The sequence below is a fragment of the Ptychodera flava genome, chromosome 20, assembly GCF_041260155.1.
Source record: "Ptychodera flava strain L36383 chromosome 20, AS_Pfla_20210202, whole genome shotgun sequence".
Lineage (NCBI taxonomy): Eukaryota > Metazoa > Hemichordata > Enteropneusta > Ptychoderidae > Ptychodera > Ptychodera flava.
Window position 1 is genome coordinate 24,842,550 of NC_091947.1, and position 12,807 is coordinate 24,855,356.

At 38.4% G+C, this 12,807-nt stretch overlaps 1 protein-coding gene across 2 annotated transcripts; it reads left to right on the top strand.

Annotated features, from left to right (window-relative positions):
* The first annotated feature begins 363 nt into the window (after positions 1-363).
* LOC139120391 (uncharacterized) lies at positions 364-5,379 on the top strand. Of its 2 annotated transcripts, none has more exons than XM_070684772.1 (4): positions 364-569; positions 2,464-2,565; positions 2,872-3,036; positions 3,333-5,379. In XM_070684772.1, the coding sequence occupies exons 1-4, from the start codon at positions 438-440 to the stop codon at positions 3,519-3,521; spliced, it is 588 nt and encodes a 195-aa protein (XP_070540873.1). In that variant the 5' UTR covers positions 364-437; the 3' UTR covers positions 3,522-5,379. The 2 variants fall into 2 exon arrangements, with proteins under 2 accessions (XP_070540873.1, XP_070540874.1); XM_070684773.1 differs by lacking the exon at positions 364-569 and adding an exon at positions 1,973-2,210.
* Positions 5,380-12,807: the final 7,428 nt, after the last annotated feature.

Sequence of the window (12,807 nt, forward strand, 5' to 3'; positions counted from 1 at the left end):
AATTAAAGATCATCGTCCAATAACGACCAAGACTACTACGAACATGTCTTTGATAAAGGTCAAACTTAATAACAGCGTATTGTGTTAGTAGAGAATTTGGAGTAGTACACGATCGTCGCGATCGGTTTGAAGATGCAGGGGTACATACGTTGCTTTTAATGAAATATCTACCGAATTTAGGGTTCTTATTCTTCTTTGTATTTTTCTTAATCTATATGGTATTGTAGGTAATATACTTTCCTTGCAAAGCGGGTGTTTTCCAAGTTAACGTAGGCGCCTTGATATGATGCGTACAATCCCCTATCGATCGTTTCTGAAGTCTGAGGCCGGCTGATCCGTCATATTCTAAAAATAGCACTTGGGCTTCCCCATGGCTCGCATATAAAATACATCTCGCGCGCCAGTTGTCGGCATAACTAAACAGATAAGCCTACAACATGAAGCTCTCGAGGAAGGTTAAAAGTGTATTGCAGTGTTCTGGCCCAAATGATTACGATGGGCAATTACAACTTCTTTCGGCAAGTGCGAAGGTTTTGTTACAAGCCATCGAAGACACAAAGACAAAATTTGTAAGTATCGAACTGAGATTTTACAAGTTGTGTATGACTCACTATTGCTACTATAATGTACAGGCCTAAGTGTGGTATCTACCTTTAAATCAACGATTTATAGTAACAAACCCAAATGCTGTATAGAACTGAAATCCCTACCCCGGTACGTCTTGTTCTAAGGGGTGGGGAGGGGTTCAATAATGTTTTCGAGTGCATGTCATGTGTAACGTAACAGCTACGCTCAGTTCATTCGGTTCACAACCGCCCCGTGGTTCAATTTCGCCAGTTTGCAACACAGTCGCGAGTGGAGTGATACGTACCGGCCGCCGCGTACTATGCATATAATAATTATTATATGCATAGTACGCGGCGGCCGGTACGTATCACTCCACTCGCGACTGTGGTTTGCAATACACGGTCAAGGCCTTCGAGCAGTGAACCGAATTGCCTATATTAACACGCCCTACGCTCAGGCACTTTCAAAGTTGTTTTGAACGAAACTCAATTATTATTATTCGAGAGGATGCTGCGGTAGAGGGCAGAACAACGAGTAGTACTACTACGCGATCGATAGGTCAAGTAGACTACCCAGCCCACAAGCGCCTGTGTTTTTAATGTAGCTACTACCAAATTCTTTATAAAAATTAAACATGGTCACAATTCAACCCATTCCTATCGTGGAGAGCGACTGGACTGTTTAGTGGCGAAGTACTGATAGACGCGCGACTGCACGTTTACGGTTTAGGGTATGTTTACATGTACTGCACTGCCTCAGCAATGAATACAATGGTCAGGATGGTACGTTGGCCTTCATGGCCATATACGGAGGCGTATTAGGCCAAAGTAATTAAATTCTTTGTTTTGCGACCCCACCCGCGTAGGTTTTTAAGGTTTTCATGAAAAACACACACAATGTATTTGAATAGGACATTTTAGGACATAACCGCTTAGCTTTTCTGAACTAAAAATTTTGTTACAATTTTTTATTTACTGCAATCAAATTACATTGTGTTAATTTTCTTGTGTGTGTTTTTCAGCCGCTTAGACGTGTACCTTTTCCCATTTAGAGTGGACACAAAACAAAGAATTTAATTACTTTGGCCTTATTCAATTCACTCAGTGGACAAAACCATTGGTAGTAGAGGGGGGAGGGGAAATGACAAAACAAATCGACCTGAAACTTGGCAACTTACCAAGTAATTACTATCCGGATAACTGCATTACACTATTTTCATTTTTAGCTGGGGATATACCTCTACCGTCACATGAGCCCGCCCGCGTTCGTTTTAAAAGATTATCCCCGACGAATGATTATCCTGGTCGTAAAACACTTCGTATGTGTAAACCTGTAATTTTGTTTTCCGGTATTCCGAGAAGCTTCAACACCAGGTGATTAAAATTAATTAACACCATCAAACATCACTGCTACGTATACCACCAAAGAATCACTATAAAACCACAGCTCGTCGGCACTACCCTAGACTTGATTAAGTCTGTGAATTTGGAACGCGTTTGATAGTGGGGTTTGCGCGATGATTTGTGTTCTATTTTCATATGAAACGTGTGAGTTGGGTGAACACGATGAGTGCGACACTGGACTAACTCACTACTGCGCAGACTCAACGGAAAACCTGACCTGGGCTGACAAATTTCAAATAGGTCTGAATGAATTAGAAGAGACATAAGAGAAACCGTTGCAAATGTTCTTATTTTTTTCAAAATTGGCAGACTTGAACCAATTCTAGCACAACCCGAAAACAATTTCCAACAACCACCACCACCACCAATATTACTTTGAAATATTGATAAACGTTATCATAGTGCTCATAGTTGGTTCCCCATACATTACTACGTCACCGCACACATCAAAGAACAAACCCAACTTCATGAACTTTTCTGATTTCTCTTCCAGATGGAAAATCAAGATGTAACAGATGACATGACAGAGGAGGGTGCCGAACAGCTGCACTTACCCGAAGCACCAACAGAACAGGTCATCGAAGACAGAAAAACGGTAAGACAGCCCAGTATGAGACCTTTTTGACATGTTACCTATTAATGAACTGAGCCACCTCGAGGAGAAAACTGTTTGATCTTGCAAAATAATAAATTTAATTATTGACGTAAAAAATGATTTAGAGCAATTGTTCTGACCGTATGATGATAGCTTTTGCGCGTTATAAGCCTATACACAGTATACATGTACTACGCGTAAAACTTTCATTCACCGCACATATTTAATTTAAAGTAATAAAGATAACCTTACGTTCACTGAGTCGCACACTCATGCCCTATATATCTTGTATTTACTCCCATACAGGCAATAGAGCTGTTACGTCAACACTGGCGCGACCTACTTGTCTACAGAACGTGGCTGAAGGCTCTGACGACACAATTGAAAAAGGAACGAAGGAAGGCAGAAGTCAAGTTGATGCACGATTTAAAGTACAGAGCAAGACGGATGATAACAGCTGTGCACAGTTTGGTAAGTATCTTTTTTTTGTCGATTAAGATGTGCGTATGTGTCAATAGCATTTTGCAAGACTGAGTTGCCTAAAATGGATTTCACAGATCAGCTAAAGACGAAAACGAATCAAAACCCAACTCGTCATCAGCAGATAGTCGTATGTGGATTTACTTTGTGTGGCGATTTAGTCTGAATCTTCCGATTTTCCAAACTATCATACAGCAAAAACAAGTTTTGCTATCCTGTGTGTAACGAGACTCAAATCAACCAATTCAATCAGTCATCTAACGCCTGTTTTGCTGTTTCTTCCGTAGCTTGCAATTGATAAAGTCTTGGATGGCGGCGAAAACCCCGACGAAGAAGCGCAGAGAGACGCAGGGGAGATTCCATCACACATGAATGACAGCCAAACCGGCTGTTTTCTGGAGAAATTCTTCCTGTACCAGGTGTCATGCAACCAGAAGATTTTCAAGGTTGTGGAAAACGTCAACTTTGAGAACTAGTAGGACAGCGCCATCGTGGTACCAGTACCATAATGACAAAGAGGCTGTACTTATTTATTTAAGAGCGAGCACCGTACTTCACCAGGTCACACTGCTAGGTCACAACTTATAAAAAGGAAAGCTGTTATAAAACAAGCCGTACTGCCAACAAACTGCCAAAATTGAGAACGTGGCATTCAACACACTAAGTCGAGATTGAAAGTTTTAACTGCACATCTGTCGATCTATTACTTTACGCATTTCCGCAGAACACATAATGGACTTTGAAATTACTGCTTTTCAGACTGTGAAGAAGTGTGTGCTAATGAGTGAATACAGAATTATGATTTTATATTAGATCACTCAGTTAAATCAACGTGACTACCACGTGATCATTGTATCTGTGTTCATTTCATCTCTCAATAATGGATGTATCAGACTGTCTTGAATTTGAAAGTAACAATATTTTTCTATCCAGTTCTATTTATTTCGATATTTGTCATTATGTTGCTTTCACAACAAGTTTTAAAATAAAAAATATTGTTATTACGTAAGACATTGACATGATAAGGGATTCTATCATTTGTAGAGTTAAACGACGAAAAAACAAATTTTCTGTTTAAAGGGCGAGTTTTTTTCACCAATGGGTATGCAGGCTTGGTATCAATGTTTTTGTTCAATTTTTTCTTTTGTTCGGTAGGTTTCCTTTTGCATTATACTGTTTGGAGTGATTTGTCCCTCACATTGGCAGTAACATATAGTAAATTGGTAGATTTAACATATATCCCTTCCTGTGTGTTTTGTTTTCTTATAAAATACACGTAACATGTATCCATATTCGTTTTCAAATTGTTGACAATGGTAGGCCACTTTACATGTTTGTAGATATTGTGTCATGATATTCTTCACTATCAAAAAAGTAAACAAACTTGTTTCTGATTATTAACTTCACGGCATACTACGACGCCCGCCTTCAGTCAAAGATCTTGGTATAACCCTGACATCGGATTTAAATTTCAAAATCCACACTAATTCCATTGTCAGTAGATCTCACAAAATTCTAGGCTTCTCGGAAGTCGCATTAATAAATCTTTCTCCAGTGGAGGGGCTTTGCAGATTTTGTTGTTCTCCAACTTTGTAAAATCTTAAAGATGTCCCCCCCACCTGTCTGTTATCCGAACCAAAATTATGTTGTTGAAAATCTTGAAAATGTTCAGAAGAAGTTAATTAAATTTTTCTCTTTCAAACAAAGTATATCTTAAGCTTCAGAACAATATGATCATTTTTGTGAATATTTTCACCTTCAACGGCTCAGTAACTCTCGTCGCAACGTGGCTGACCTTGCTTGTTTACGTAGGTTTGTTCACTCAAAGGTTGATTCACCTTATTTAGTAACTTTGCGATGAGGACCTCTCGTCATTCAGAGGCTTTCAAACCAACGAGATCTCGTTTAATTTCTGTTCTTCCGAGATCAATGTCTTTTTTTATAATTACCTAGTGTGTAAACACAATTCTATTGACATCTTCAATAACTTAGTCAGTCGGTCACACTATCAAACATATTTTTAGAAATGTGTACCTGTAAAAAAGTGTTTTATTGATATTTTCTATATTATTTTTTACTGTGAGACCTGTAAGTGGGTATTTTGCCTGTTGGTTCTGAATACATAAAATATAGAAAAATAAAAAATATTGCTGATTCTTGTAACATTTCTACATTTTTAAAGCAACATAAATATGCATTAGACAGAGTACAAATTTTAAAACACCTTTTCACTACAAGTGTCACAGGTGGAGAATGCATTTATTATCTAAGTAAAATATTATGTAATAGTTATTAAATATGAATGTAATCAATAAAATCAGATTTGTATTTGAACGGGCTTGAGCTTTCTTTCCTTTCTGCAATACTTAAAAAATCTAAACGGATTCAACGGGCTTAAAGTTTCTTCTCTGCTCTACAGTTCATGGAGGAGTTCACGTGCAATGACTTGCCATGTATCGTAGAGCGGAATGGGCATGCGCATACTGTTGTATGGCTAGAACGACAGGGTATTCATTTGAAAAGCGGGAAATAAATGCCTTTCCGTCTTTGTGATGACACGGCCGGAAGGTCACAACTCTTTTGAGTACCATTAAATCACACAGTCCATACCGTGAAAGTGACGATTGCCTTTGAGAACTCAGTTTCGTCGGAGGGGATTCCCGTTCTGATGTCGTCATGCTTAAAGCCCCCTTCAATTATCAGATTTATCTGATATAAATATTATTTACTTGATGAAATATTCAATGGAAAACAAAAGAATGACAAATTGTTAATAGACTGTTGAAATATTCGCTAATGCGAGAACCTAGGATTGAGAAGGACAGTAAATTGACGCCGACATAGAAATTTACGCTAGGATAGTGAGTAGTATAGTATTAGAATTGCGTTGCCAATACATGCCCACATACTGGAATGTAGGAACACCTTAGCTAAAACACGTCTCCCGAGTGTGGCATGACATGATACAGCAGTCGTGACGGTGGGGGAGAGGGGACCTCAGGTATAACTAAGCCTTGTAGTAATGGCTTCAGTGTAATGGCTATCATGTGAATAAGGCATGCAGTTTGCACACGAGTGGAGTGACAAGATAGTCAGTTTGAGAGTGGGAAATAACCAAATGAGAATGATCTGTAAACAAGGTCGCATAATTTTATCTTACTATTATCAGCATTGCGCAATCTGCCGTCGAAGTGAGGTTTTTCTGTGAGTACTTGTTCCCGTTCGAGGGAATTGCCCATAATGACTTAACCCTGCGCCAGGAAAATAAAACATCCTGCTTAGCCACAGTCCCTCTGTCGAGGGATGACTTATGTTTAGGATATCAACAAAAGAGTTAGCGTTAGCACAGACAATACATGCTAATCAAGCATGACTTCCGTGACAAGATTAGCAAATTACGCTTGAGTTTATTGTTTTATAATTTGGAAACGACCGTCGCTGACTAATGAATTCCTCGAAATCTTTTCATCGTCCGTATCATTGTCGTTGACCCCTCTTGTTAATCATCTACGTCACCCATAGCTCTCTAGGCAATCGATTTTTTACCTCTGGGTGACGCAATCACTGAGTGACTCATATTGACTTTGACAATGGAAACGATTTTGAATGGAAAGGATATTATGGTCTCCTGTGGCAGGTGTTGCGAATGAACGCCCTGCGTTTATTCTTAATCTTGAGTAAGAGCGTTTACGTCACCAGATTACGATGTCGTGTCAGGGAAGATCACTTTCCCAATATTATGTTGCAACTTGTTCTTTATTATTGCTTAATAGCTGACAATAACCATAGACAGTCAAGAAACCAGATAGCAACACTGGAATACTTTGCAATTAATGTACATGGTGGGTACTGTTTTGCGAACCTTAAATCACGTTAACGTTCTCTTAAATCATGGTCACTTTGCGAAATAAATCAAGTTTAATTGGAGACACCATCGCCATTCTCTTTTTTTACTCGGTTAATTTAATATGTGCATTTATTTTCGAAATGGTTATGATATGAGGGACGCCTGTGCAGTCATATACATATCATCGGCATCGTTTGTCTTTTATTGTCTTTTATTAATAATAAATTAAATTTGAGCTCAGGGAATTCCTAGACTTGGTGATGGCCACTTTAATGGTGATCGCTATTCTTACAAAATCCAATTAAACGTATCAGGGGTTTCTCCTGAAGGACGCAACCAGGTATATGTTATTGAGGTCACGAATCGAGGTCAACGCGAGAGAGTAGTGTTTGAATGCTGTAATTTTGTTTGCAATCTGAAAGGCTTCATTCAAAAGATAAGCATACGTATTGGTATCACGTTTACGATGAATTACATCCGACTGGAAGGTACAGAAACTAATGTATAGTGATACATCCGACGACAAACGCTTAGTTTATATCAGTGCATCATGGACTTTGTGATATCACAGCAACACAGGCATTTGGCCGGTTTCCTCAAACCACACGCATCAAAACTATCTTGGCGTTGAACTGTGATTACCCATTTCCCATCATATTCACCATGTGACGGTGCACCCCGTCAGCTTTGTGATATCCAGTGCCTGTCTGTTACTGATAACTAGTACCGAGAACTCGAGGCACAATAACAGATATCCTGGTCCTGATTGAATAAGTTAAATCACAGAACCGGTTTCATATCATGAAACCCGGACTTTCGTTTCTTGCACAAACGTAAGCAATTTTAATAGCATACATTGAGGCTAAAATTCAGTCTGTGACCTATTTGTTTGAGTTTGCCGGTTTTGTTTAAAGAAGACGTTTCACCTTTACAAGACATACTGACCAGTTTCTTAAAATATCGCTGATGACACCAGCTGCTTGGAATACATCATGACGTTAAATTGCCTCTTTTTATTAACATCATGAAAATCGAAAAGTATGATCTCCAGGCTGATTTGTATGGATAATTTACTAATTTATCTGTCAAACTTTTGTAAAACTGAACTAGTCTTTGACGGGATGTAATGATTACTGAGGACAAAGACGCTTTTACCCGTCCAATGCAGTACACGCAAAAAAGTACTACTCTACTGTCATTTTTTATATTTTTCTGTTGATGGCACGAAGCAATCTCCGGATATTCGCCAAAGTCATGACACAACGTTTAACTCATTTCTAATTAAGACATTGATATTTATTATTTGATGTGCCGGATAGGGAATTGGATAATGCCTAATTATATAATAATGTCTATTGCGACCGAACAATATGTATTTTTGACTTCGTGTGGGAAGTATTGCATGCCAAAGTGGAAGGCAAAGGACAGGGCGCCATATTTTCAAAGTCTGGTTATGGCCCGACCTCTGATATCACACACTGACAATATGACGACGCTGTTCCATTTACCATAAAATCGTAACATGGATGAGTGATAAAAGTGTTAAAGATTGCTACCATGCAGGTCAACAGATTGAAGTAGTCTTTTTAAACAGCAGTAACCACAATTACTGTTGTGTGCTTATTAATCTAGCGTCCAAAGAGGGGCACTCTTTGAAAGAGCGAATGGGTCCTCACCCAGAGACTGAGATGGAACCTACGGTAAAATGACTGAATAATCTTTCATGAGTAGAGGTTGCATAGATATATAGAGGTTTCTGTAAAGATTTATTTCCAAAGAATAATTATTGAGCCACGAATATTTAGTAATAAGTACATGACAAGTTCAACATACCGTAATTCGGCATTATATTGAGTTTACCTATTTTGTAATGAAAGCATGATTTCACTTTTACAGACATACTGAAAATACAGCATATAATGCTTTCGCCTGTGTTATTTTGTCAATTGTATCGGCGAAGCATGCACATGAACATTTTCCGTGAGAACTTGGAGAGTATATAAAAGTAGATTATTCAATATTCAATATACCCGACAGCCTGCAAACAAATATCAGAATATGTCATGTGGATAAGAATCTACGTGAAAAAAAAAACTGAACTTGTTCAACTAGCTTAGTTTTATCTGTGAAAGATTTTGTGATATACGGATATGCGATTTCCATGTGGTCAATACACGAATGAAACTCCAGGAGCAAACATCACTTCCTCAGTTGAAGCGCCGCCAGCGGCCCGGGTACAAAATGAAAGTCTTTCTTGTGATGTTAACAAATAATTATATATCGGCGTGTTTCCGACCATATTTAATATTCGATGTAGTTACCTTGCAACGTGTTTTTACACTGATTATGAAAGTGTAGGATAAAATAAAGCCCGAAGATGAGAGCTCTGAACATACATTTCAACCCTCTGATAAAATGTCGAGGCTGATAGCCGAGATAAACATTTTCAGCAGTGTCGGGCGTCATTTTTAAGAAGTCAAGCATGAGGATTGCATCCAGCTTAAAATGCTATTGCCAAAGTTTCTCTGTAGTGTCGGTTTTCTTTAACTCCATCGCCTCGTTTGTTGGAATTTCTTATAATTTTCTGCCCAATTTATCTCTCAGTATAAGGGTCATTTTGAATCTAAACTCACCGTATGGTGGCGTTCTAAAGTCAAATGAATCTGTGCCGCTTCTGTCATGTCAACGATGTAGATAAGGAAAAGGTGAGGTCGAGAAGTCTTTGGGGACAACGTGATGATGGTTTAGAAAGGAGTAACTGTTTTACCCAGCAAAAGACTGGTAATTTTTTATGCTCGATTCAAGTTTATTGCATCAGGCGTTTCTCTGAACAGGCGACCTTTTGCAACGCCTCCCCAATCTCAGTCGTTTAAATTTGACGTATAGTAATCAACTTGACTCATAGTAACGATTGCCAGCGGATGTAACTCTCTCTGATTCACTTAATCCTCTTACTTTACACTCCCAATCTACAAGTAACTGTATGTCTTGCGCTGAGTGATGTATAGTAGATGCAAAATTTATTAGAAATGACCGGAGGTTGACGTTCTATAACTTCAAGTTGAAAGTTCATCCCATCCTGTTTTGACGATATTTCCTTCCTTAGATATTTTCCGACGGTATTTTATTTTATTAAAGCTGTATGCTATGTCATTCATTATTACATGAAGATTCGTCTATTTAAGTTGTACACTTTCTAGAGTAGAGCTTAGAGTCAGGAGGAGATTTAGAGGTTGAGTCGTCACCAAGCAGCCACCTTGAGGCAAAGGACTTAGGTTGTCATAATTTCTACTTACCCAAGCCCTTCTGTTGTGCAAACCTGTCCTCTATAATGACTAAAAGTTTCAACTTAACCTTTCAATAACAATGTGGGAGATAACTTATTTGATAAAATCCTCCCATAGACAATAAATTTGGTTTAGGTCAGTGTCAAACATTCGTGTTGCCGTATGTACATTTTTATTTTTTTGAGGACTTTGACAGAATACAAACAATTTAGAATAGTGCAGAGTGTCATCAATAACGACTGGAAACTTCAGATCAAATAACCTTTGAATAACAATTTGGGAGATGATAACCTATGTGTTATTCGTACTTTCCCCCATAGCCTACAATGTATAGTGAATCAACATTTTCAGTGAAATTCCAAAATCAAATTTTTTGCACACACATGCACTTTAACCACCTTAGTCTAATCAAGTACATTAATATCAATTATCAAACGTCCATAAATAACAGAGTCTGTTCTTGAGGTTCTGTCTCAGTTGTCGCCAATATTCCGGCTCTTCTATCCAAGGCACGGTTGTTCAGAGCGTTGCCCAAATAATGACAGGTGGATTTTATGGATTCTTCGCCGAGGTTTGGTAGAAGTTCTTTCATTTCTTTCAGGCGTATATAAGGCCTCTTTGAGAAAGATCGGAGGATTGTCCACGATATTCAAATATCTCTGTTTGATTTTCTCCTCTAGAGCAGATGTTGAAGTTGGAGTTTAGGTTTTTCCCTTTCCCTTGTGGTATGATGTTCAAATTCATAAAACAATAGCGTTCCGTGCACAGAGAGAGAACCAGCAAGCCAAGAGACATTCGGAAGAACACGTGAGATGGCAATTTCAACACAAGTATTTTACCTCCAAATCCAAGGACTGCAACTTTACACGATGACTTGTGTACATGCGACTCGTCAAATATTCCTTCAACATGTAGAAAATTGGAAACTTTTCCGGAGCCGAAATGGTACGACAGTGCCTCTGTTGAAGTGCGCCCTCTATTAACTGCAATCTCCTTTTTTACATCTCATCATGTTTAAGTATTCAGTTTTCCGCCGATCAACACATCTATCTATTTGTTGTGTACACTTATATTGCTGTCAGTTACATTTCATGTACACATCGAAATATCAATATGCCATAAGACTGCTGCATATTGCCATAGGAAAGTAATTAAACTGTACCATTTCGTTCAAGGAGATGCACTGTTTTTGTGTACCATAGTCAACGTTAACATTTTTTTGTAAACAGTGAAACACCTATAATCCCGGTCTTGTTTATTGATAACCGTCAAGACAGCTTGTCTTGTGTGTGTTGCTTCCCGGTCTGATATTGTGTACAGGTACGTTTTACTGTCGTGAGCGTCATATGACCAAGATTCAGAAACTGTATTTGATACATTGATAGAAAAATTGAAAAAAAACCCAACATTATCAACAGTTGCAGCTTCTGCCTTGTTACAAGGCCTACTTGTTTTTTTTATTATAAAAGTGCAATGGCATTTATACACTTTTAGATTGTTTCGAAATATAAATCATGAAATGCGACGAAATACCTTTAGATTTAATTATTACTAATATCAGAACCATTGAATGACATAAAATGTTATCAATTTTCCATTGAATTATCTACCTAACTATGAAATCTGAAAATGTAAAAAATCATAAGGAACCAAAATATTTTAAGGTTCGCCTCCCCCTTTATATATGCAGAGCAAAACTTTCAAGTCTCCCTCTTCTACCCCAGAATTTCAAATCCCCTTGATTTCCTCCAGCCCCCCTCACCAGTATTTGAGAATGCAGCCCAACACGACCATTCCTAGCCATGCAGACAAGAGTGGAAGTGTACAGCCTTGCCTTGAGTGACTGGTCTTCCGCAGCCTACTCAATATCAAAGTGTACGGAATATTGTATTGCGTTTAAAGGGCAGCATCGGCCCATGCAAGTGAAGAACCATTTACATATGTATACAAAGTTCTCCTGGATTCTGAATCGTACAGAGTCACAAATTGAATCAGAAAACCCCCTTCTATTGCAAAGATTTACATGTGTTGAGTCCCTCGATGTCATCGCTTTGTGATCAAATGTGTACAGGTTTGTGCTAGTGGTATTTCTAATACAAATGTATTTGATGAACCAAAAAGACTTCAATTTGTGACACTGCGGATCGATACAAATCTTAGGAGGTAAATATTCATCATTCAAATTTGCACAGAGTGGACATATCAGTAGATAATTCAGTAGATTCCGCCTTTCCGCCATTCTTTAAAAACAGCATTGATAAAATGAAGATTAGCAGAATTTGTCTTCGACATCCGTTGACTTGCAAGTACTATATCGTCTAGGAGTGGGGCCAATGCCCTGATGTCGCTCTCCGTCAATTTCCAAGAAATGACAAGAATATCTTTAATCGTGCAAATGCCATCTGTAAAGCCTCAAGGCTTTTTAAGAAGACCGTTTACAAGGCTTATTTGTAAGGTCGGTCACTCTGAAAAGAACCGTTTGATCAAGTACCGGTTTGTAGAATGCCAAGCTTCCGCTCTGATGTTCCGTGTCCGTCTAATGTTACGCTTTTCTCTGAAGACGACACCGGTAAAATATCTGGCATTTCTGTTTGGATGATGTCATCTAATCATTTATCTCTCCACATC